The sequence below is a fragment of the Polypterus senegalus genome, chromosome 3 (assembly GCF_016835505.1).
Source record: "Polypterus senegalus isolate Bchr_013 chromosome 3, ASM1683550v1, whole genome shotgun sequence".
In the NCBI taxonomy this organism is placed as follows: Eukaryota; Metazoa; Chordata; class Cladistia; order Polypteriformes; family Polypteridae; genus Polypterus; species Polypterus senegalus.
This window is the reverse complement of record NC_053156.1, coordinates 303,961,403-303,983,163: the sequence shown is the minus strand read 5'-3', so window position 1 is coordinate 303,983,163 and position 21,761 is coordinate 303,961,403. Positions and strand designations below refer to the sequence as shown.

The following is a 21,761-nucleotide window of genomic DNA, read 5'->3' as shown; positions in this document are numbered from 1 at the left end:
CAAAATGGGCCAAAAAAGAAATTTAACTGACTCTGAAAAGTCAAAAATTGTAAAAAGTCTTTCAGAGGGATGCAGCACTCTTGAAATTACTAATACTTAAGTACATGTGATTTCTCAGTTTTTCTATTTTTAATAAATTTGCAAAAATCCCAAGTAAACTTTTTTCACGTTGTCATTATGGGGTGTTGTGTGTAGGATTCTGAGGAAAAAAATGAATTTAATCCATTTTGGAATAAGGCTGTAACATAACAAAATGTGGAGAAAGTGATGAAGCGCTGTGAATACTTTCCGGATGCACTGTAAGTTGAAACGTCAAGACTGGGCCATGAAATATCTGAAGACAGATTTTATGGACTGATGAGATGAGAGTGACTCTTGAGAGACCAGATGGATGGGCCAGTGGCTGGTTCAGTAACTGGCACAGAGCTCCACTACGACTCTTGACGCCAGCAAGGTGGAGGTGAGGTACTGGTATGGGCTGGTATTTTAAATGATGAGCTAGTTGGTCCTTTTTGGGTTGAAGATGGACTCAAAATCAACTCCCAAACCTACTGCCATTTTTTAGAAGACACTTTCTTGAAGCAGTGGTACAGGAAAAAGTCAGCATATTTCAAGAGGACCCTGATTTTTATGCTCCATCACATGCCTCAAAGTACTCCACTAGCCAGTAAAGGCCTTAAAATTCAAAGAATAATGACTAATAATGACTCCCCTCCTCACCTGACCTAAACTCTATTGAGAACTTGTGGGCCCTTCTTAAATGGGAGATTTAAGGCGAAAGGAAATAGTACACTTCTCTGAAGAGTGTCTGGGAGGCTGTGATTGCTGCTGCACAAAAAGTTGATCAAGAAACTGACAGACTCTGTGAATGGAAGGCTTATTTATGATTGTTATTGAAAAGAAGGGTCACTGTTTTTTTTTTTGTTTCTTTGTAAATTTTGAGTTGCTTATTATTCCCATTTTAATAGATGAAAATAAACAATTGAGATGGGAAAATTTCCATTTTTCCTTTAGTTGCGTAATAATTCTGCACACTAATACTTGCCACACTCACATTTCCTTTGTAAAACATTCAGGTTTCAGGTTTATTAACATTTTGCATTGACTGATAGCACTGTATTTATTCCATATTAAAATTAATCCTCAGAAATACAACTTGCCTAATAAATGTGCACACAGTGTATGCTGGCAAACCTCATGTCTGCAGGTGGCCATCTTTTTTGTAGACCTTTTGCTTTTTCTGTTTCAATGTTAAATCTAGGAGAAAGTAGGATGACATGACACCTTTTATTGGCTAACTAAATAGATTACAAATGCAGTCTTTTGAGGCAGCTAAAGCCCCTTCATCGTGCAAGGTGTCACAAAGAAACTGAAAAATCCTCTCGCTTATATTGGGACAGCAAAGTGATTTTTTTCTTTTATCTTAACAACCTTTTTGTTCAAATGTTAGCAAAATTAATAAACCTTAGTTGAATTAACCTGAGAACAATGAACTAATAAAATGTAGAAATAAGATAACCATCCATCCATTATCCAACCCGCTATATCCTAACCACAGGGATCTGCTGGAGCCAATCCCAGCCAACACAGGAAACAAACCCCGGGTAGGGCACCAGCCCACTGCAGGGTGCGCACACACACACCAAGCACAATTTAGGATCACCAGTGCACCTAACCTGCATGTCTTTGGACTGTGGGAGGAAGCCCACAAAGAAACGGGGAGAACATGCAAACTCCACACAGGCAGGGAGGACCCGGGAAGCGAACCAGGGTCTCCTACTCACTGCGCCACCATGCCACCCCTAAGATAACCATCACTAGAGAAAGTCCTGTAAGGTTTTTTTGAAGTGCATTGTCTGTAAGATCGGCCTCTGATGTGGTCAGCTGGCCAATCAGTCTGTTAGTCCACATATCTGGTCATAAAACTCTTGTTTCTATTCAGACCATTTTGTAGAGCATTGAATTTAAGCATAAGTTTGTATTCCCATTCTCTCCGCTCCTGTTGGGTCTTGAAATTACCCATAAGCACAGTGACCCTCAGATCCTTTATGCTGCGGCCATTAATTTGCTGCCACCAGAAGATCAACACTCTTCTGATTTATATGAAATCTATGTGAGTTCATTTGCTGGCGCAGTGTCTGACCAGTTTCTCCTACATACTTTCTCCTGTATCAATCTATGGCTAACACGGTACAACACTCTACTGCAATGTGAAATCTAAAAACTGAAGATGTAGGTCTTGTTTCTTATAAAAACAGACATCTTTAATATTCTGTAATATCTGCTCAAAGTGGGCCTTACTTTTAAGTAAAAGGCAAAGCTTGTGAAAATATTGTAAGACCCTTGCCTTGACTTGACTTGACTTATCGTTCCTTATATACACTAGCTGTGTAAGCCTGTACTGTAAAAAGCCCGGGGGTCCTAAAAACTATTGAAATAGTCAGAAAAAATATTGAAATGTAGAGATGTCAGGTAATTGAAAGGAACTACTCGGGGTGTCTCTCTGCTAGAAGGTTTCGTTTTGCTGACATGCTCGCCTCGCTTGTGTTATTAGCGGCTAAGCGAGTTTTCGGCTAATTGGGAGGCGGGTCTCTTACCCCGACTCCACTCCTCCCTTCAGGGCCGGACAGACAGACAGACACACTTCCACGTGTAGACGTTTATATATAAGATATACATGATGTGTGACAATTCAATTACTGGAGTGAAGAAAAAGCAGGATAAAGTCAAAGATTTGGGGCAACTTACAGCCAACCCTATATAATTAGGGCAATTGATTGGAAAATAAATGGTGTATAACACAAAAAAAGCAAGTCATCTCAACTTCTGTCTTAGGTAGACTGCCCAAGATGGCGACTCCTCCAGATTTCAGGGATTCTGGGAGGAAGAGGCAGGTCCTTTTGACGTCAGGGATGGAGTGGTGTCAATCTCCCTGTGCAGAATGGGAATAAGAGAAGTTGTTAGTACATAGCGTCATCTCCTATCTCAGCAGAGAATCACCGTCACTTAAGCCTTCAAGCTATTGCCCATGCACAGACACACGATACCCTGTATAAACAATAGATCTGTATCTGTGCACAAGCAGCTACCGTCACCTTTGAAGTCATCTCCTTCTGCAGCTGTGCAATTAGTTAGACGACGTTGCCATTGCTGGAATCTTACCTGGAGGTCTGTTTATAGAATACCCTTGAGTTTCTTTGTCATGTTATGCTGATGTCAGAAATGTCTGAAGATCTTCGTCCTTTCATAGCAGATTTTATTGTTGGGAAGAGCCAAAAATCACAAGTGGCTAATTCAGGTGAATAAGGTGGATGATCCAATTCAGTAATTGATTACGTAGCAAAGTAGCAAACAGTGAGCTCATGATGGCTTGGGGCATTGTCACGATGGATGACCCGCTTCTGACATTGTCATCCACATCTTCTCACTCCTTTCTGAACCTCTTACACCACTCAGAGACACCTGAAATTTTCATAACACCCTCACCATACATCATTTTAACAGCTCCAGTGTTTCAGTAACACTTTGTAGTACAGGCAAAAGGAACACATATATGAATTTCCCCTTGGGATTAATAAAGTATCTATCTATCTATCTATCTATCTATCTATCTATCTATCTATCTATCTATCTATCTATCTATCTATCTATCTATCTATCTAAAATATATAGAAATATATGATACAGTATCTGCCAAATAATACAAAGCGTACACGTTTTGCCCTTATTGGGACTCGTCAGGTTTACGCACTTTTGCATGACATCAGCACCTGAGGCAAAGCCTCTGATGTAGTGCCATGGTGGCTGGTTTGCTTATTTGCCAGGGTGAAGATTGGAGAATTACATTCTTTAGGCCGGAATCGCAGTCTGATTATTTGGCTGGCTACCACCAGGTAACGCTTGTGGTTGGTCAGCCAGTTGGCAGACATCTGCCACGTCCTCTCAGTTGTGAGAAGCAGCTCATAGATATGTGATACGGTATCTGCTGAAATGACTGATAAAGCCGCTGTGGTGCAGCGTCAAAGGCTTTGCCTCAGACACTGACGTCAGAGGTTTGATCCCCATAAGGGGATGCAAAAGTGCGTACACCTGACACAACCCCAGTAAGGGGGAAACATGTGTTGTGTACTTTTTGTATTATTTGGCAGATACCGTATCACATATCGATTATCTTCTTTTTGCAACTGAGAGGATGTGGAGGATGTTTGCCAACTGGCTGACCAGCCCCAATTGGTAACTAGTGTTCCTCGTGGCTTTGGGGACCACGGGAACAGAGCATAAAAGCTCAACTCTATTGGGGCCCGTGGTCACTGCCAGGGGGCGCCCCAATGCCTGAGGAGCCCTGGCCCTCAGCACTTCCGCCACACTCAGAAGTGCTGGGGGGAAGAAGACCAGGGACATTCGGAGTGCCTCCGGGTGCACAGCCGGTACTTCCGCTACACTGGGGAGTGCCAGCAGAAGATTATCGGGAGGCACCCGGAGCACATCCTGGTGGGAATAAATGGGGCCGCCTCCCTCCATTTATTGGCTGTAGTTGGGAGAGGAGAAAGACGGAGCTCAGAGGAGAGGAGTGGAGGCGGTCAGAAGAGAGAAGAGGGGCATTGTGTAAGGGCCTGGACTTGTGGGTAATTGGTGCTGTGGCACTGACTTGTAAATAGTAGTTGTAAATAAACGTGCTGTGGTACAATCAACGATGTCTACCTGTCTTTGTATCCCACACTAGCCAAATAATCAGATTGTGGCTCAGACCTACTCTATATATATAAAATCTGAAGCTTAAAAGTGCAACAGTTTTATGTGACGTTTATTATGTGACTTTTTTTTGTCACACTTTAAATCACCTTATTTTAAAATCTACATATATATGTTTGGTATCATTCTTTTCAGAATTTATCGAACTTTCATGTGATGTTGTTAGATTTTCAGATTATTATTCTGTTTCTAAATTATAAACTAAAATATCAAGAACTCGCGTCCCATGAGATGAGACTTTGTGCCAAGAGATTCGAAGCACCGCGTGAGATGCAGCTGATTGAGCAAAGAGCCTGTAAAAAAAAACAACAACAGTATTTGTTTCCTATTGTATCACAGTTTAGGAGGGGGTGTTGGAGGAGCGACTGCGTCTCCTTGGGGTGTGTTCAGCACCCCTCTTTACAATGCGAGCGGCAGACTGGCTGCAACTAGGGGTTGGGCACCAAAGCCCTAGTGTGTGTATATATACTGTATATATATATCTATGCTATATGCTATATATATGTATATATATGCTATATATATGTATATATAGCATAATTCTGTGATTTTTACATTTCTATAATTGTAGAGTAGCTATAAAAAGATGTTAATGATTATACGTGATATGGTTGGACAGTCAAAATGGAAGTGTTTGAGATCCATCTGCCAAAATCCTTTTGAGAGTTGACCTTGCTTCCTGTACTGTACATTTGTGTCTAAGTTGATTTAAAATATTTAATGTTAAAGAATGTAAAACTAAAACATAACACATGCCTTGCTCCTAATTAACAATTAGGAAAAGAAAGCTGTTGAATCATTCAGCCGGCTTTTCTAAGAGCAGAGGCTCCTTCTGTATAGCAGCATGTCTTGCACTTCCATTTGAGTTGCAGGTCAATGACAGATCAATGTCTATGACTTGTTTTTTTCTCATGTATTACAAAATGAAAAGGTTATATTTGAAGAGTGACATGAACCTCCAGAGGACCGAGTTGTGTTTGTCTGAGCTGGAGTTTGTTATCATCGGAGTTTCCTGTATGAGTTCAGTTTTTTTGCTGCTCTTTGGCATACAATGCCTTGACCTGCACATCATCTAAGTAGGGGCTGCATGTGTTAGCGACCTGTTAGCTTCCATTCGATTTGGACTTGTTTGCTTTTAAAATAATTGAACACATTTAAAGTAAAGAAAAAAAAAAGAATAAAAGGGTCACACAAATGTAGACAACAATAAAGTGACTTTTTGGCATTTATACTATCAGTGGAAATCCTGGAAAGTTTGGGGTGTAAAGTTCCAAGTCCTGCCCAAACTGAAGTCGTCGATCATTACTTATTGTCAATAACTTTGTTTTTTTTCTTGCAGCCCACATATTTAGCAGAGTTTAAACAAATTAGGAGCATATCCTGCACCTTACTAGAAGATGGGAGAGGCCTTGTGCATATGGATATAGCAGGAGCCAAGCAGGTAGGAACGAAGGCCTTTTTGATGTTCTTTGTTAATTCTTTTGGTATGTAAAGTTCAGATGTCTTGTGATTTATCTGTGAAAACAGTTCTGTATTGCTATGATGTATACCTCTGAATATTAAAATTGATACTAGTGAATATTTTTGACTGTATAAATTGGAAAGAGGAAATTTCAGACGGGAGCTTATTTATAGCCATAAGCTTGCTTGCATTTTGAGTCTTGTAGCGTGACAGGAAGAGAAACCAGATTAGTACAAAAAGTGTTTGGGGTACCAACTGGGTGACCCTTTATACTCACTAACTAAAAAGATGGCTGTGTGACCCAAAACAAGAACCAGAGAGAGGCATGGTTTGCCTTGACAGCGAATACTAACCAGGATGCTTTGTTACTGGTAAGCGCTGGTTTGATGAGAAATGCCACCTTCCTTTTTTGTACTATCGAGACTGGAAGTGGCGGAGCCTTCTGGGGCCTTTGAGAGGTGGCTGGGCAGCGTCTTGTTACTGTAGGGAAAGGAGAAGACGCCATGAGACTCGGTGCCCCCTCTCTTTCCAGGGTGTAACTGCTTACCTCGTCAGAGCCTGTAGGATGTGTGACACTGTCCAGTGTTGAAGTTTAAAGTGTAAAGTGCTTTTGTCAGGCTTTTTATCACATTTAGATATAAATATTGTGCATCCCTTAAAATATTTAAATGATATAAGTAGGGAGGCAGTCTGTTTGATATTAATTTGTCACGCTTTATCATGTGTCACAATGTAAAAAACATTAGTATTCCTTTAAATGGTGTTTTTTACTTAAACGTAAATATATGATTCCTACTGTTAAAATCATTTCCTTATTTTATGTAACCACTTTAATTTAAACACAACACCAATTCAGATTGTTTAACTTGAACATGAACACATATGTTAAAGATTCCTAAATAGCCGGTAACAGTAGTCCCGCAGCCTTAGGAAAGAAGACTGTAAGGTACGTGTGAGGACAAGAAAGAGGAAAAACAAGTTGTACACTTGCATGCTTCAGTATACAGGATATACACAGAACTTGTGCTTTGGATGTGACAGCTGTGCTACCCTTCTAAGTAGTCAGTGTAGACCTGAGCGTTAACATTTTACAGTGCACCAAGCAATGTGTATGTCTCTGTTATGTGCCATCTGGCATGGGATTTGTAAAACCAGTGTTAATGTTTGTGATATGCCATCTGTTGGAATGAAAAAATGCAGTGCGTTGTATTACTACAAATGCTTGTGATGCGCCCTCTGTTGGAATGACAAACACACAGACAATTATCCTTTAGACAGGATGAAGTCTAAGGAGTCAACGTAAACCTCAGTGATAATGCTTGCTGTGCACCATATGTTGGAATGCATTTTCCAATGCTTTTGTCATGCCAACTGATGGGGCATCACAGACATTTGCAGTACTAAAATGGCATTACTATAAATGTTTGTGCCATCTGTTGAAATTACAAATGCAATGCATTTTCTGAATTTTTGGAGTGATGCACACAAACACCTTTATTAACGTGAACTAGTCTAAGATGGGTTGAAATCTTAAGTAATCAGCTTAGACTTCAGCGATAATTTTGCAATGTGTGTAGTAATAAAATGAATTGAATTTGTCATTTCAACAGATTTATTATTTACAGTGATAAAATGCATTACTACAGATGTTTGGGATAAGCCATTTGTTGGACTGACAAATGCTATGCATATGTATATTTCTGTCATATTCTATTTGGGGTGGGATTTGTAACAGAAGTATTAACGTTTGTGATGCACCGTCTGTTGGAATGACAAAAAAAGAGCAACTGAACAAACACACAGACACACTTATCCCTTAATTAAGGTGAATATTACTTCACCCACAGAATTTTAATTGCATTGAGCATAGACACAATTATAGTAAAATACAGTATATAAAATCTGCCATAAACCTTTAAATATTTTAGTTAAAACTACACGTTGGCTTTATTTTTTCTGTCTGTTTTATCTGAATAAATGTCTACAGTTCCAATATACGCACCTGCTTGAGCAGAGTTTGTTCCTGGTTCTCCTGTCTGTTGGCTTGCCTTATGTTTACCTTCATGTCTCCCTTATGGTGTTTGTTCTTTTGTAATTCTCATAAATGAAAACCCGGCAGGGGCGGCACGTTGGCGCAGTGGGTAGCGCTGCTGCCCCGCAGTTAGGAGACCCGCAGGTTCACTTCCCATGTCCTCCCTGTGTGGAGTTTGCATGTTCTCCCCATGCAGGTTAGGAGCATTGGCGATTCTAAATTGTCCCTATATCCTAACACAGGGTCACGGGGGTCTGCTGGCGCCCTGCCCAGAATCTGTTCCTGCCTTGTGCCCTGTGCTGGCTGGGATTGGCTCCAGCAGACCCCCGTGACCCTGTGTTAGGCTATAGTGGGTTGGATAATGGATGGGTGAGAGAGCTGAACTGTCTGACATCCTCAAGTCTGAGTCTCCTGCTGCCTTTAGCATTCATGAAATGAAATGAAGGCCAAGAGAATTAGTGGTTGGGTGATGTGTATGGAAAGTCTTTGCAGGGCTGTTCAAAGTCGGCACATCAATGACGGAGTTGAGTGCAAAGTGTTGTGCTTGTGTTGAGGGTGTGAGAGAAGGTGTCAAATTCGGCGTAGCAGTTTTGGAGAAAGCAAAGAAGTACTGCTTATTTGGTGACATGTTGAGTACAAAAGAAGACAGCAACTGAACTCTCGTAGCCTCAGGACAGCAGAGACCCTTATGGCCCAACAGCCCACTGAGAGCCAACGTAAGACAAACACACTTTGTTATATTCATCAGATTAAGGAAGAAGACTTGCAGGGTTAGGGTACAACAGCTGGTGGGTGAGCACTGCGCTCAAAGTTGGTACTTCTCGTTTTTAAAGACCAGATGGAAGTGAACAGAGGGTGTGAGGGGTGGCAGGGGGTGAAAAGTGGGTTAAGATTTTAATGGTTTTATGTCTGCAAAAGCAGAATGAATTCAAAGTGCCAAGATGGCGCTGAGTGCTTTTAAAAGCAGTGCCCCAAACTTTCTCTAACTTCCTTCTTCCTTTTGGCATACTAAACTATCATGGAGCAGGTCAGAACACTTTGTGCAACTGACCTGCAGACTCTTTTAGGGCTAATTATCTTTTCTTCCTTTTGTCCCAGGGCTGAATATTTTTCCAAAAAACTCAAAACTTTTCTAAAAAGTAAACAAGGTAATGGTAATGTCAGTCAGTCATTGTCCAAAATGCTATATCCTAACTACGGGCGTCTGCTGCAGCCAATCCCAGCCTGCACATGGCAGGAACAAACCTCGGGCAGGGTGCCAGCCCACTGCAGGGCACACACACACACCCATACATCAAGCACACACTAGGGACAATTTAGGATTGCCAGTGCACCTCACCTGCATGTCTTTGGACTGTGGGAGGAAACCCACGCAGACACGGGGAGAACATGCAAACTCCACCCGGGTCTCTAACTGCGAGGCAGCAGTGCTACCACTGCGTCACTGTGCTGCCCAGAAGGCAATGGTTTCATGCATAAGTCAACACAAAAGACTAATTTATGACAAATGTCACTCTGTTTTATGTTCTAGGAGCTCCTACAGCAGGGGTGGCCAACCAGTCACAGACCAAGAGCCACATTTTTTACTGTGTTACCGCAAAGAGCCACATCATACACATGGGCACACATGAACATCACCCATCCCTTCCTCACACACACACACACCTCTACTCAGCCAGATTTATTGTAAATGTCACACGCTGACATGATAATGACAGAAATTGACTCCTGCAGTACTAAAACCACAGGCCAGTCATTTTCAACCATGAACATTGTGTGCACAGACTCTCAGTTCAACCAGGTCCACAAATAAAAAATATAATAATTTACAATCGCATTTTTCTTTTACTATGCATGTTGCTTAGTGGGACTTGTGGCATTCCTTGCCTTGAACAATCCTCTTCAAATCTGGCTTGTACTCCGTTGTTGCCACTCGAAGTGATTCTTTCACATGGGTGTCAGTCAGAACAGATCGATGCTTTGATTTCACGTGTTTCAGGGTAGAAAACACAGACTCGCAGACGTATGTTGACCCAAACATTGACAGTATCTTAAGTGCAGCCCGTTTGACATTGGGGTATTTTTCCATTGGCACACTTTTCCAGAACTCAATGGTCCCTTCCCTTAAAGCAGGTTTCAGTTGGTCCTCCTCACAAAGATCAATCAACTCCAACTCATCTGTGACTAGTGGGGCTTTCAAACAGTCAGTCTCCGCATTAAATGGGTCGACGAGGAACGTAATCTGTGGCCTTTTCAGTTGTAGATCATGGAATCTGGTGTTGCATATTTGGCTCTTTGCTTATTCAGGGCGGCGCTGGTGACTTGCCTGCTGGCTTTTAGAAGAGTGGGAAAATGCGTTAAATCTCCCTTTTGAATATGCGCCTTGAACAGTTTCAGTTTGTTGACAAACGCAAGCACTCTTTGCAGCAGGTCACGCAGCATTTTTACCTTACCCTGCAGGGTCAGGTTCAGTCTGTCCAAGTGACACAGCATGTCGACCAGAAAAAGCCAGATCCATAGTCCACTTGAGGTCAGAGAGCTCGGGATAGTCCTTGTCCTTCTCTTCTATTAACAGTTTCACGGCATCCAAAAGCTCAAAGAAGCGAGAGAGTACTTGGCCTTTTGACAGCCACCTCACAGTGCAGTGCAGCGGCAGGTCACCTGGAAGCCCTTGGTCCAGCTCAGCGATGACATTCTTGAAATGCCTGTGGTTAAGCGCATGTGTGTGGATGTAGTTGACCATTTCCATCACAGGCTTCATGACGTTGTCTAAATTCAATGATTTAGACACGAGTTGCTCCCTGTGGATGATGCAGTGGAAATTCCAAAACTCAGGAAATGTTTGGTCAGCTTTGCACAGCCCCACAAGCCCGTTCACAGATCCGATCATGGCTGGCGCTCCATAGTTTCGGTATGGGCAGATTTGCTTTGGAAAATACAGCCATCATTATTTCTTTCACATCTATGTCATGGGTTCTGTCTATTAATGGCACAATATCAAGGAGTTCTTCTTTGATCACACAATCGTTTGACACAGACCGTGCAAATATTGCCAACTGAGGCTTGTCTTGTATGTCACAACTCTCATCCAGTGCGACACTAAAATACTCACATGCTTGAAGGTCAGAGTGCAACTGTGATTCAATAGCCATGTTAATGTCCGATATTCTGTGTTCAACAGTGTGGCAGGACAATTGGACGTCTGATCCCATGCGTTTTTCGGAACAACTGTATCTGCTTTTCTGCCTGAGTTTTCAAAGTGACCAACTCGTGCTTGCGAAGTTCAGTCTCTGTTACAGTCCCTTTTGGAAATTCCTGGTCGATGTTAGCATGAAGTGAGCTGAAGATTTGAAGCTTTGAAATGCGCTAATGACGCCTGACATATAAGGCAGAATGGCTTGCCATTACGTTCAACAAAAAAATATAAACTTTCCCACTCTGTTAAAAACGTCCTGTGTTCATCTTCATATTTTCGTTTTGCTGTGCATTTTTTTCCCTGCCATTTTGAGAGCGAACTTGACACAAATTGTTTACTTAAATGATCTTGCCCCTACTAGGAAACTTTGCGGTATTTTCATCTCACGTTCATGCGCATTTGACAAAAATACCGTATTGAACTCAAGCGAAGCGAACACGAACATAAAAAAAAACACAAACTTTGATATGAACGTAAGAGCCGCATGTGGCTCAGGAGCCACGGGTTGGCCTCTCCTGCCCTACAGTATGCATATTCACATACTTACTACATACGTGTTTGTCCAGTCACTCATAAGCTGAAAGGCACTTTCTGATAAAAAACGGCTTGAAGTAGTCGAGTGGCTGCTAATCGATAGTGTCCGCCAGCAGGCCGCGACGTCTGGTGAAGTCCAGTTGCCAGCTGCCTCCCAAGGCGAACGTTTCCATTGGCGCGTCAGCTGCACGAGTGTGTCCAGCACTATGATCAGCTGGGGACCGGTCAGCTGATGCAGGCATCTGACGTTCATTTTTGTTCTCCAGATCACTTGTATCAAAATCGGAGTTCGATAAGTCAGAGTCCGATTCAGCAGTAATGCGCAAAAAAGAAATAAATAATATGCAGAGTATTTCGCTTTGTGCATTTGCTTCATTCTCTCTCTCGCCCGATGACAATGCCATTCTAGACGTTGTTTACTCCACGCTACTCACGCACACGCAGGGTTTCAACGTCAAGTCAACGAGTCTAACAGTCCTCCGAGCAAAGAGGGTCTATCCATAATGTAACGGTGAGTTTTATCAACATTTACAGCTTTCTTTCGTCTTCTGCCCCTGATATCCATCTTCAGCCCCTTGTGTGAACAAAAGTCGACATCTGCCTTAAAAGACTTAACTAACTCACAAGCAATATGTTTTTTTTTGATGTGACTACCTGCTTGCTTTGCTCGCCTACCCTCTCTCACCAGGCCCCAGCCACTTTGCGTCTCTGTCGCTTGCGTTGTGAAGGGGTTTGTGGGGCTGAATGCACGCTAAGGAGATGTGGACGGATCAGCTGCTGCCTTGCTGCTCATGCTGCCGAGCCACGTGATCTGCTTGTCATGCTGCGCGTCGATCCGGTCAGCTGATGCAGGCACCTGACTTTCGTTTTCGATCTCCAGTACAGCCCGTATAGCAGCTGTCCTTTTATCTCACCGCAAGACAAGGCACGGGTCTCGCTTCGTAAGGTTGTAATGTCTAGTCTCGCGTGATGTCAAAGTGTCTCTCCGAGATGATCACGTCTCGACCCAAGATTTTTCTATTATAACAGATAGATATGCTTTATTAATCCCTTAGGGGAAATTGTCTTTTCGCAGGAGTGCAACGTCAGCCTTTGTACAGCGCCCCCTAGAGTAATTTTCAGGTTAAGAGCCTTGTTCAATGGCCAAAATGGAGTAGAGTCCCTTCTGCTAGTAATGGGATTTGAACTGGCAACCTTCTAGATACCAGTGCACTCTGTGCCCCAATGGCTTCTGTTTAGCTTTCTTGATCATGATTGATATATGCCAGCTTCAGTGATGTTGCTGGGGGACAGCCTTCCGGGGTTTTAGCCCCTGGCCTCTGGCATCCAGTTCCAGATGTTTGAAAAGCCCAGGCCCCTGCTTTACTCCCATTCTGACATGCATGGTTGACATCTCGAAAACCCCATGGGAATCCCAACTGCTCTTCATCCATCCATCCATCCATTTTCCAACCCACTATATCCCAACTACAGGGTCACGGGGGTCTGCTGGAGCCAATCCCAGCCAACACAGGGCGCAAGGCAGGAAACAAACCCTGGGCAGGGCGCCAGCCCACCACAGCAACTGCTCTTCAACTGTGTAAAAACCCATTTGGACCGTAAGAACCCCCTTCACCCCCCCACTCTTCAAGTGTGTGAAACTTCATTGGGGGACCCCACTCTCAAAGCTCTCATGGGGGACTAACCTCCCACACCCCCACATGCAAGTGCGCATTGCTGAAAAAGGGGACACCATCATCAAACAGCATAAACCATCTTCAAGTGAAGAAAGACCCAGGATGGACAAGCTTCTTCTTCAAATGGCATTTTCTGGGGGCGCTAAGCTCCTAATAAGTGTTAAAGCCGGTGACACCCCCAGTCGGCCTCCTGTGTTATGGTGGCCTTAGTTTAACAGAGCCTGACGTATAATAAATAGACGGGCAGGAGTGAATGGCGCTTAAAGGTGGGTGGGGCCAATTAGACCGTCCACTCAGTTTAAAAATTCTAAACCAATCCAATGCCTCAAGAAGGCGGAGCACAGAGTGGGGGGCGGAGATTTAAACAGTAATGAGTAACGGTGCTCTTTTTAAACCAACAGCAAACCTCAGCTCATGATGGATGAACTTTCTATGGCTGAAAAAAGCTCTAAATGTGTGTCACGCGTGTGGAGAACGCCTGACGTGTTCAAAATAAGCAAAGGAAAAACCAGTCTGTAAAACCAAATACGATTTTGGCAGTTGGTAAAAGTGTCAGGTTGAAAGAAACAGCATCTGCGCTTGCAAAAAAAATGAACTGCAAAATATCCATTTGAACTAAACGGTGTGACTGGCACCCCATCCAGGGATTGTTCCTGCCTTGGCACCAGCTGCCATGTGACCCCTGGATAAGCGGGTTAAGATAATGGATAATGGATGGGCTAAGCAGTGTGCCATCACAGTTGCTTAAAAGGAGCTGAAAAGAACTGACATTAAGCAAGCTGTAAAAGCAGAGCTTCAGGAAATGTCATTTTCACTTGTCAGTGCACACGAAGCTGTTAACGTGTCCAACGAGGCGGACTCGACTCAAGCAAAACCACAGACATAGCTGCATAGCACCCGACCTCTCACTGCACATCTACACGACTAGCTAGAGTGAGTAACATAACTGTCTAACTGAAAATACAAAACATGGCATTACCTGAATGTGTCGTATTTTAACATGTAGTACAGGGGGCCGCAGTGACTACGGGTTTTCATTCCAGCCTCAGTCCTTGCTGGTAATGATAGTTTGTGTTTAACTCTATGCCTTGTTAGTGCTTTCATTCATCAAATACAAATTTAAGTTACCATATTTTTCGCTCCTTAAGACGCACCTGACCATTAGATGCACCTAGGTTTAGAGGAGGAAAACGAGAAAAAAATATTCTGAACCAAATGGTGTACTAATATATTTGATAAAATATAACAGAATAATATTTCAACCATGTAAAGTCAACAGCAGTATTAATAAAGAACGGGCCCAAAAATCCTCTGAGAGCAACTTCTCCCCACCATCCAACAACAGTTAGGTGACCAACATGATGGAGCACCAGGTGATAATGTAAAAGTGAGAACCAAGTGGCTCGGGGAACAAAACATCGAAATTTGGGGTCCATGACCAGGAAACTCCCCAGACCCTAGTCCTATTGAGAACTTGTGGTCAATCGTCAAGAGGCAGGTGGACAAACAAAAAAACCCATAATTCTGATTCTGCCATAATGGGCAGCTGCCATCAGTGTGGATTGGGCCCAGAAGTTTATTGACAGACAGCATGTCAGGGCAAATTGGAGAGATCTTGAAAAAGAAAGAAGGGCCAACTCTGCAAATATTGACTCTGTGCAGAAACTAAATGGAATTGTCAATAAAAGCCTTTGGAACTTACAGTATGAAATGCTTATAATTGTACATCAGTATTCCGTAAAAACATCTGACAAAAAGAATTAAAAACAGTGAAGCAGCAAACTTTGCGAAAACCAACACCGGAGTCATTCTCCAAACTTCTGGCCATTTCTTGATGATTGATGTCACTGGATAGTCAAAGGCTTGGCTATTTTACTGTCTCCGTCTCCTCACTTGTGTGCTTCATGGAGTTGCTTATTGTACTCTTTTGTCTTCATTGTGTAGATTTGGCCACCATGCTCTCATTTTCAAGGGACTCCTATACACAGAGATGTATTTTCATTTTGACATTAAGGAGTATTTTTCTGTTGATCAGTGTCACAAACGGCAAATTAAATCCACTTTGATTCATTGTTGTACAAGAATAAAATGTGAAATGTCTAAGGGTGGAATTCTTTTTATATGACCAGTATGTCTCCCTTTTAGGTGAAGCATGAAGTAAAATTATAAGGCATGTGTGAGGAATTTCATTGAGGGAGTGAGGAAGACGAGTGCCGTGTCTTTGAGATGAGGATATTATCGGAGTGAGTGCAGAGATACCCTTTGATGGACACAATGGGGATGAAGACAAAAACTGTGAAAGGTGATGGTCACCTTCAGAAGACTGTATGTCATCTCTCTAAGGATGATGCGCAAGTCTCTGAAAAGAATTTGATGGCAGAAGCCATTAAGCTGTTGCTGTTGTTATGGTTGCTTATTACTGCAGTGTAATTTGGCAACTGTACACTAACTAAGATTTACGTCTTTAGCTAAATCCCCTCTTTAGAATTGTGCAAATTAAAGCCTGTTCTGATTACACTCGCTTAATCCTAATGTGCTGTGAAACACAACAGAGCATAGGGTTCTTCAGGTTTGTCCTTTCTCTTAAAGGCCATCACTAGCCAAATGGCTTCCCTTGATATTTCTTAGCATCATATTTCTAGTGTCTCGAGGCTTACCAACTCTTTGTCATTTTGAATCCTTCTACTTCTGTTTTGTTGTTCATTTTGAAGTTTCCTCTGTGATACAAGCAGTCTGTTTCTATTTTAGATTTTTCTGTCTCTTTTTTTGCTTTAGTGCACTTTAGCCATTTATTGAGCTCAGACAAATTATGCAGGATCATTTGGAAAAATACATATTTCTGAACTGGAGTGCATCATACTGGAATCACACAAAATATAAAACAGTCGCTTCACCTGACCACAAATTATTCTCCTCCTATTTTTGTTGCTCAGACATCACTGTGAGGTTTCACTTTGAGTGGAAAGCTGCTGAGTGCTTTTTCAAATCTGCTCAAAATCATAAGAGTGCAGATGCTTGCAAGCTCGGACCTAATCTGTGTGGCTTATTTGCTCCTGATGGTCAAATATTTGTTCAGTGCTCATGTGTGGGTGGTCTTGCAAGTCTAATCTGCATTTCAAGATAGATAGATAGATAATATAACAAAGGTGCTATATATGCACCCAACCTGACACAGATTGGACACGGAGGCACATGTATAAAACAAATAAACTTTTATTTTTCTTCAGGTGGAGCGCACATCTTCCCCGTGTCCCCCAGCCACAACACAGTCCCAAAAGACCAATACACAAATTAAACACTCTGCTCCCCTGTACCACCACTCCTCCCAGGCAACCTTGTCCTCCTCCACCCGACTCTGGCCGGTGAGTGGTGTTTCCTGGCTCCTTTTATTGGCCACCTGGAAGTGCTACAGGTGCTTGATTGCCGACCTCCGGCTGCACTTCCAGGTGTGGCAAATATGCTGCCCACACGGGCTCAGGAGTCCCAGCTGCAGCTCCCCCTGGTGGTGCCTGTGGGACCCAACAGGGCTGCACCCAACTCCAATTCCCATGGAGCCTGGCGGGTAACTGAGGCACCGCTCCAACACAGGGGGGCAGCCATCCAGCATCCAGGGGGAGGTATTACACCATCCAGGGCTGCCCCCCACTGAATATAGAGTGAAGGGGCGTCCTGGCCGGGCATGGACCCTGGCCGTCTGTCACAATAGATAGATAGATAGATAATGAAAGGCACTGTATAATACAATAGATAGATAGATAGATAGATAGATAGATAGATAGATAGATAGATAGATAGATAGATAGATAGATAGATAGATAGATAGATAGATAGATAAACCCTTGAGTTGGTGATATTTCATCCATGATATTTCTATTTTCTATATTGTGATCAGGTCTTCAAAGAAGAAGTACCATAGAGCATTGCCCAGTAGGTACAATCTGGCAATCTGAAGTGTCCCTGACGCTGTTCATTGGATCACTTGCCATAGGCATGATTTTTGATCACTCATTCAAACTGAGTAAAATCTGTGGTCAAGTGTGTTTTTTTTCCAACTGAGAAAGGCCTTTCTTTCCTTCACTGATCTTGAAAAGGCCATCCATGCTTTTATAACATCACTTTGTTAAACTCTCTGTATTTATTGTCACGCATGTGTGTCTGTGGAGCCCCCTCCTGACTCATCTTGGGTAAGCAGTCCCACCCCAGGACTAGAGGGGAAGCTGTTGCTAACGGTATTATGTCAATGAGAAGATGCCCAGTGAGGGTAATTGACTCCGCTCCTTTCGATTGGAGGAGTATAAAGACTCATAGAAGGTGGCGTGTCATTATGGGCTCCCACTTCTCCAAATCAGACCTAATCTGTTATTGTGCCATTGTGAGACATTTTTGTTTAATACATCAGTTGTTATTAAACTGTATAACCTGGTTGGCACTACAAAATTGGAACATTAGAACAATCTGGACGAGAACAGACCATTCAGCTCAACAAAGCTCACCAGTCCTTTCCACTAAATTCTTCAAAATACATCAAACCGAGTTTGAAAGTTCCTGAAGTTCTTCTGTCTACCACCACTTTTTTCTCTGTGTGATTAAAACTTCTTAATATTTGTGCAAAATTTCCCCTTAGCAAGTTTTCAACTGTGTCCCCGTGTTCTTGATGAACTCATATTAAAGTCACCGTCTCGATCCACTGGACTAATTCCCTTCATAATTCCTTTCAAACACTTCAGTCAGGTCTCCTCTTAATCTTCTCTTTCTTAAATTGTGAAGTCTCAGCTCTTTTAATCTTTCCTCATATCTTATCCCCTGTAGCCCTGGAATGAGCCTAGTTGCTCTTCTCTGGACGTTTTCTAGTGCTTGTCACAAGGACGACACAAAAACATCATAAAGGTTTGGGGCAGCCACCCATATAATGTGCCTTGGCTGCTAAAGGGTAATTGAAATAATTGTGAGATGTTCATAAGACTGAGTCTGAAACAGAACTGAAAAGGTAGAGAAAAGATGGCAGCTTTAAAGGCCAGTGGAGGAAGTGACACCATCGGGGCCGGAACAGGAAGTGGCATCATTGTAGATAGCACCAGACCCGGAAGTGATGTCTTCAGGACTGGAAGTGATGTTATCAGCAGCACCGGAAACTGGAAGTGACATCATGAAAGGTGCCAGAACTGGAAGGGACGTCATCAAAGGCGCCAGATCCGTACGGCATTTCCTGAGAATGGTCCAAAACTGGATCGAGAAAGATAGTTGGTACACCTCGCCACCCCCTGGTCTGGCATGGAGTTACTGTTACTCAGGCCCTTTAGCTGTGTCCTATTCGCACGTGCGTGACCTGCTTCTATGTCCTTTCTGTAGCCCGGAGATCAAAACTGCAGACAGTACTCCAGATGAGGTCTCACCAGCGCATTATAAAGCTTCAGCCTAACATCCTTGGATTTGTACTCTACACATCAGGGCGCTATATATAGTTTTAACATTAAAAAAAATGGCCTTCTGGTTTTTCACTGGCTTTTTCAAGTAGTTCACAATTTGTTTTGACCCCGTGATGGATAATGTGAGAAGACATGTGAGCAACAGACGTAACAAGGTGAGTGACCCTCAGCCTGTGAACAAACAAGTGCACCTCGCTGCAGCCTGTGGATGAGCCGTGGCTTATTTAGAAGACTGGCATGAAGACAGCTGACTCGTTTCCATGTGCCTCAATAACCTGATTATTCCCAGAAGTCTGATTTCTTAAATGCCATGTAAACTGTTATTCTGATTAAAGAAATCAGGTTATTGGCCTGATTAACTGACTGCATATTTCTATGCAAATAATCTGATTATGTGGTCATGTAAACCTTTAGGATCTTGTAGTCTGTGCCTGTCCATCGCACTCTGTCAGCCTGCGCACAGGTAGAAGAGTCCACAAGAATAAGTTTTCAGAGCTCAGCCTTCTGGCCATCTTCTGGCTGAAATAATCTATCTCAATATTTCACTACATTTACAGTCATATGAAAAAGTTTGAGAACCCCTCTTAATTCTTTGGATTTTTGTTTCTCATTGGCTGAGCTTTCAAAGTAGTAACTTCCTTTTAATATCTGACATGCCTCATGGAAACAATAGTATTTCAGCAGTGACATTAAGTTTATTGGATTAACAGAAAATATGCATCATGCATCATAACAAAATTAGACAGGTGCACGCCAACAGAGATATGACATCAATACTTAGTTGAGCCTCTAGACGCTGCCCTCCTATAGCCTGTGATGAGGGTCTGGATTCTGGATGGAGGTATTTGTGACCATTCTTCATACAAAATCTCTCCAGTTCAGTTCAATTTGATGGACAGCCTGCTTACAATACAATACAATACAGTTTATTTTTTATAGCCCAAAATCACATAGGAAGTGCCGCAATGGGCGTTAACAGGCCCTGCCTCTTGACAGCCCCCCAGTCTTGAATCTCTGAGAAGACAAGGAAAAACTCCCAATAAAAACCTTGTAGGGAAAAATGGAAGAAACCTCGGGAAAGGCAGTTCAAAGAGAGACCCCTTACCAGGTAGGTTGGGCGTGCAGTGGGTGTCAAAAAGAAGGGGGGTCAATACAATAGAATACACAGAACAGAACAAATCCTTAATACAGCATAATAATAAAAATTTTAGAAGTACCGAGCAGCATTTAACAGTAGATGATATCACATAATAAGATTTGGATGTTTTTAGAGTCCTGGAGACCTCATCCATCAAGCTGCCTCCCCATTTGGCCATTCCACGGCTGAAACGTTGCTTGCTTAGCCAGTCCGATGAAAGGACCTCTCTTTCCCATGATTCCTGTGATCCTCCATCAGGGATGACTTTACCTTAGGCAGACAAACAACTTGGCAGTTGGGCCGTGGCACCAATTGCCACATTTGAGTACCGAGAACAGAAACAGAATAGGTATGGGTTAGTATTCAATTATAACCATCATGTTACTTATGTTTTAGTTCTGATGACTGACAACAGAGATGCAGTCTTTACAGTTAATCAGCAGCTCTAGTCAGGGTGTGCTAAACTGAAGAAGTGAGTCTTGAGCCTGAGACCAAAGGGGCATCTCTTATAGTAGCAGGCAGACCAGTCCACAGTTTAGGGGGCCTGTAACTAAAAGCTTGACCTCCCACTGTTATTTTATTAACCATTGGAGTCATAAGCAGACCAGCATCTTGAGATCTTAATGTGAGCTCAGGTTTGTAAGTCATGATAAATTCAGACCAGTAAGCCGGACCTTGGCCATTTAATGCTTTATATGTTAAAAGGAGGATTTTGAAATCTGCCCTAAACTTAACCAGGAGCCAGTGTAAGGATTTAAGAACTGGAGTTATGTGTTCATATTTTCTTGTTCTTGTAATAATTCTTGCAGCCGCATTTTGGATTAACTGGAGGCTGAATAAAGAACAGTTTGAACAGCCAGTGAACACCGCATTGCAGTAGTCAATCCTACTAGAGATAAATGCATGAATTAATTTCTCAGAATCCTGTTTATTTAGAAAGCGCCTTAATTTCCTAACATTTTAAAGATGGAAGAAACATGTTTTGGACAACTTTGTAATGTGTGATTTAAATGACATGCTAGAATCAAAGATAACTCCGAGATTGCGGGCTGAGTCAGTAAAATTAATTGGGATTCCAACTAAGTTAAATGATGACAGAATATTGCTGTGATCAGCGTCATTCCCTCCAACAATTAACATCTCTGTTTTATCTGTATTTAAAGACAAGTAGTTCTCATTCATCCACTCCTTTAATTCGCTAACACAACTAATTAAAGACAACATTTGAGAAACTTCATTTGATTTAAATGAAAGGTATAACTGGGTGTCATCTGCATACGAGTGAAAATTAACATGATATTTCCTAATGAGAGATCCCAGTGGAAGCATGTAAAGTGAAAACAGTAAAGGTCCCAGTACTGAGCCCTGCGGGACACCATATTGAACTTCTGTGTATAATGATGGAGTCCTGTCAGCACATTTCTGTACATACTGGAATCGACTTGATAAATAAGAACTAAACCTATCTATCTATCTATCTATCTATCTATCTATCTAAAACAAGCGGGCACTCTGCCTGTAAGCCCAACATCATTTTCTAGCCTG

The 21,761-nt window shown here is 42.4% G+C and overlaps 1 protein-coding gene across 5 annotated transcripts in view; it reads left to right on the top strand.

Moving 5' to 3' along the window:
• The window catches only part of ptk2ba (protein tyrosine kinase 2 beta, a), a 366,968-nt gene that overhangs the window by 193,347 nt on the left and 151,860 nt on the right, over nt 1–21,761 (top strand). For all 5 annotated transcript variants that reach the window (XM_039749531.1, XM_039749530.1, XM_039749527.1 and 2 more), the window contains exon 10: nt 6,092–6,193. In XM_039749531.1, the coding sequence (XP_039605465.1) occupies nt 6,092–6,193 (102 nt within the window). The remainder of the gene's footprint in view (nt 1–6,091; nt 6,194–21,761) is intronic.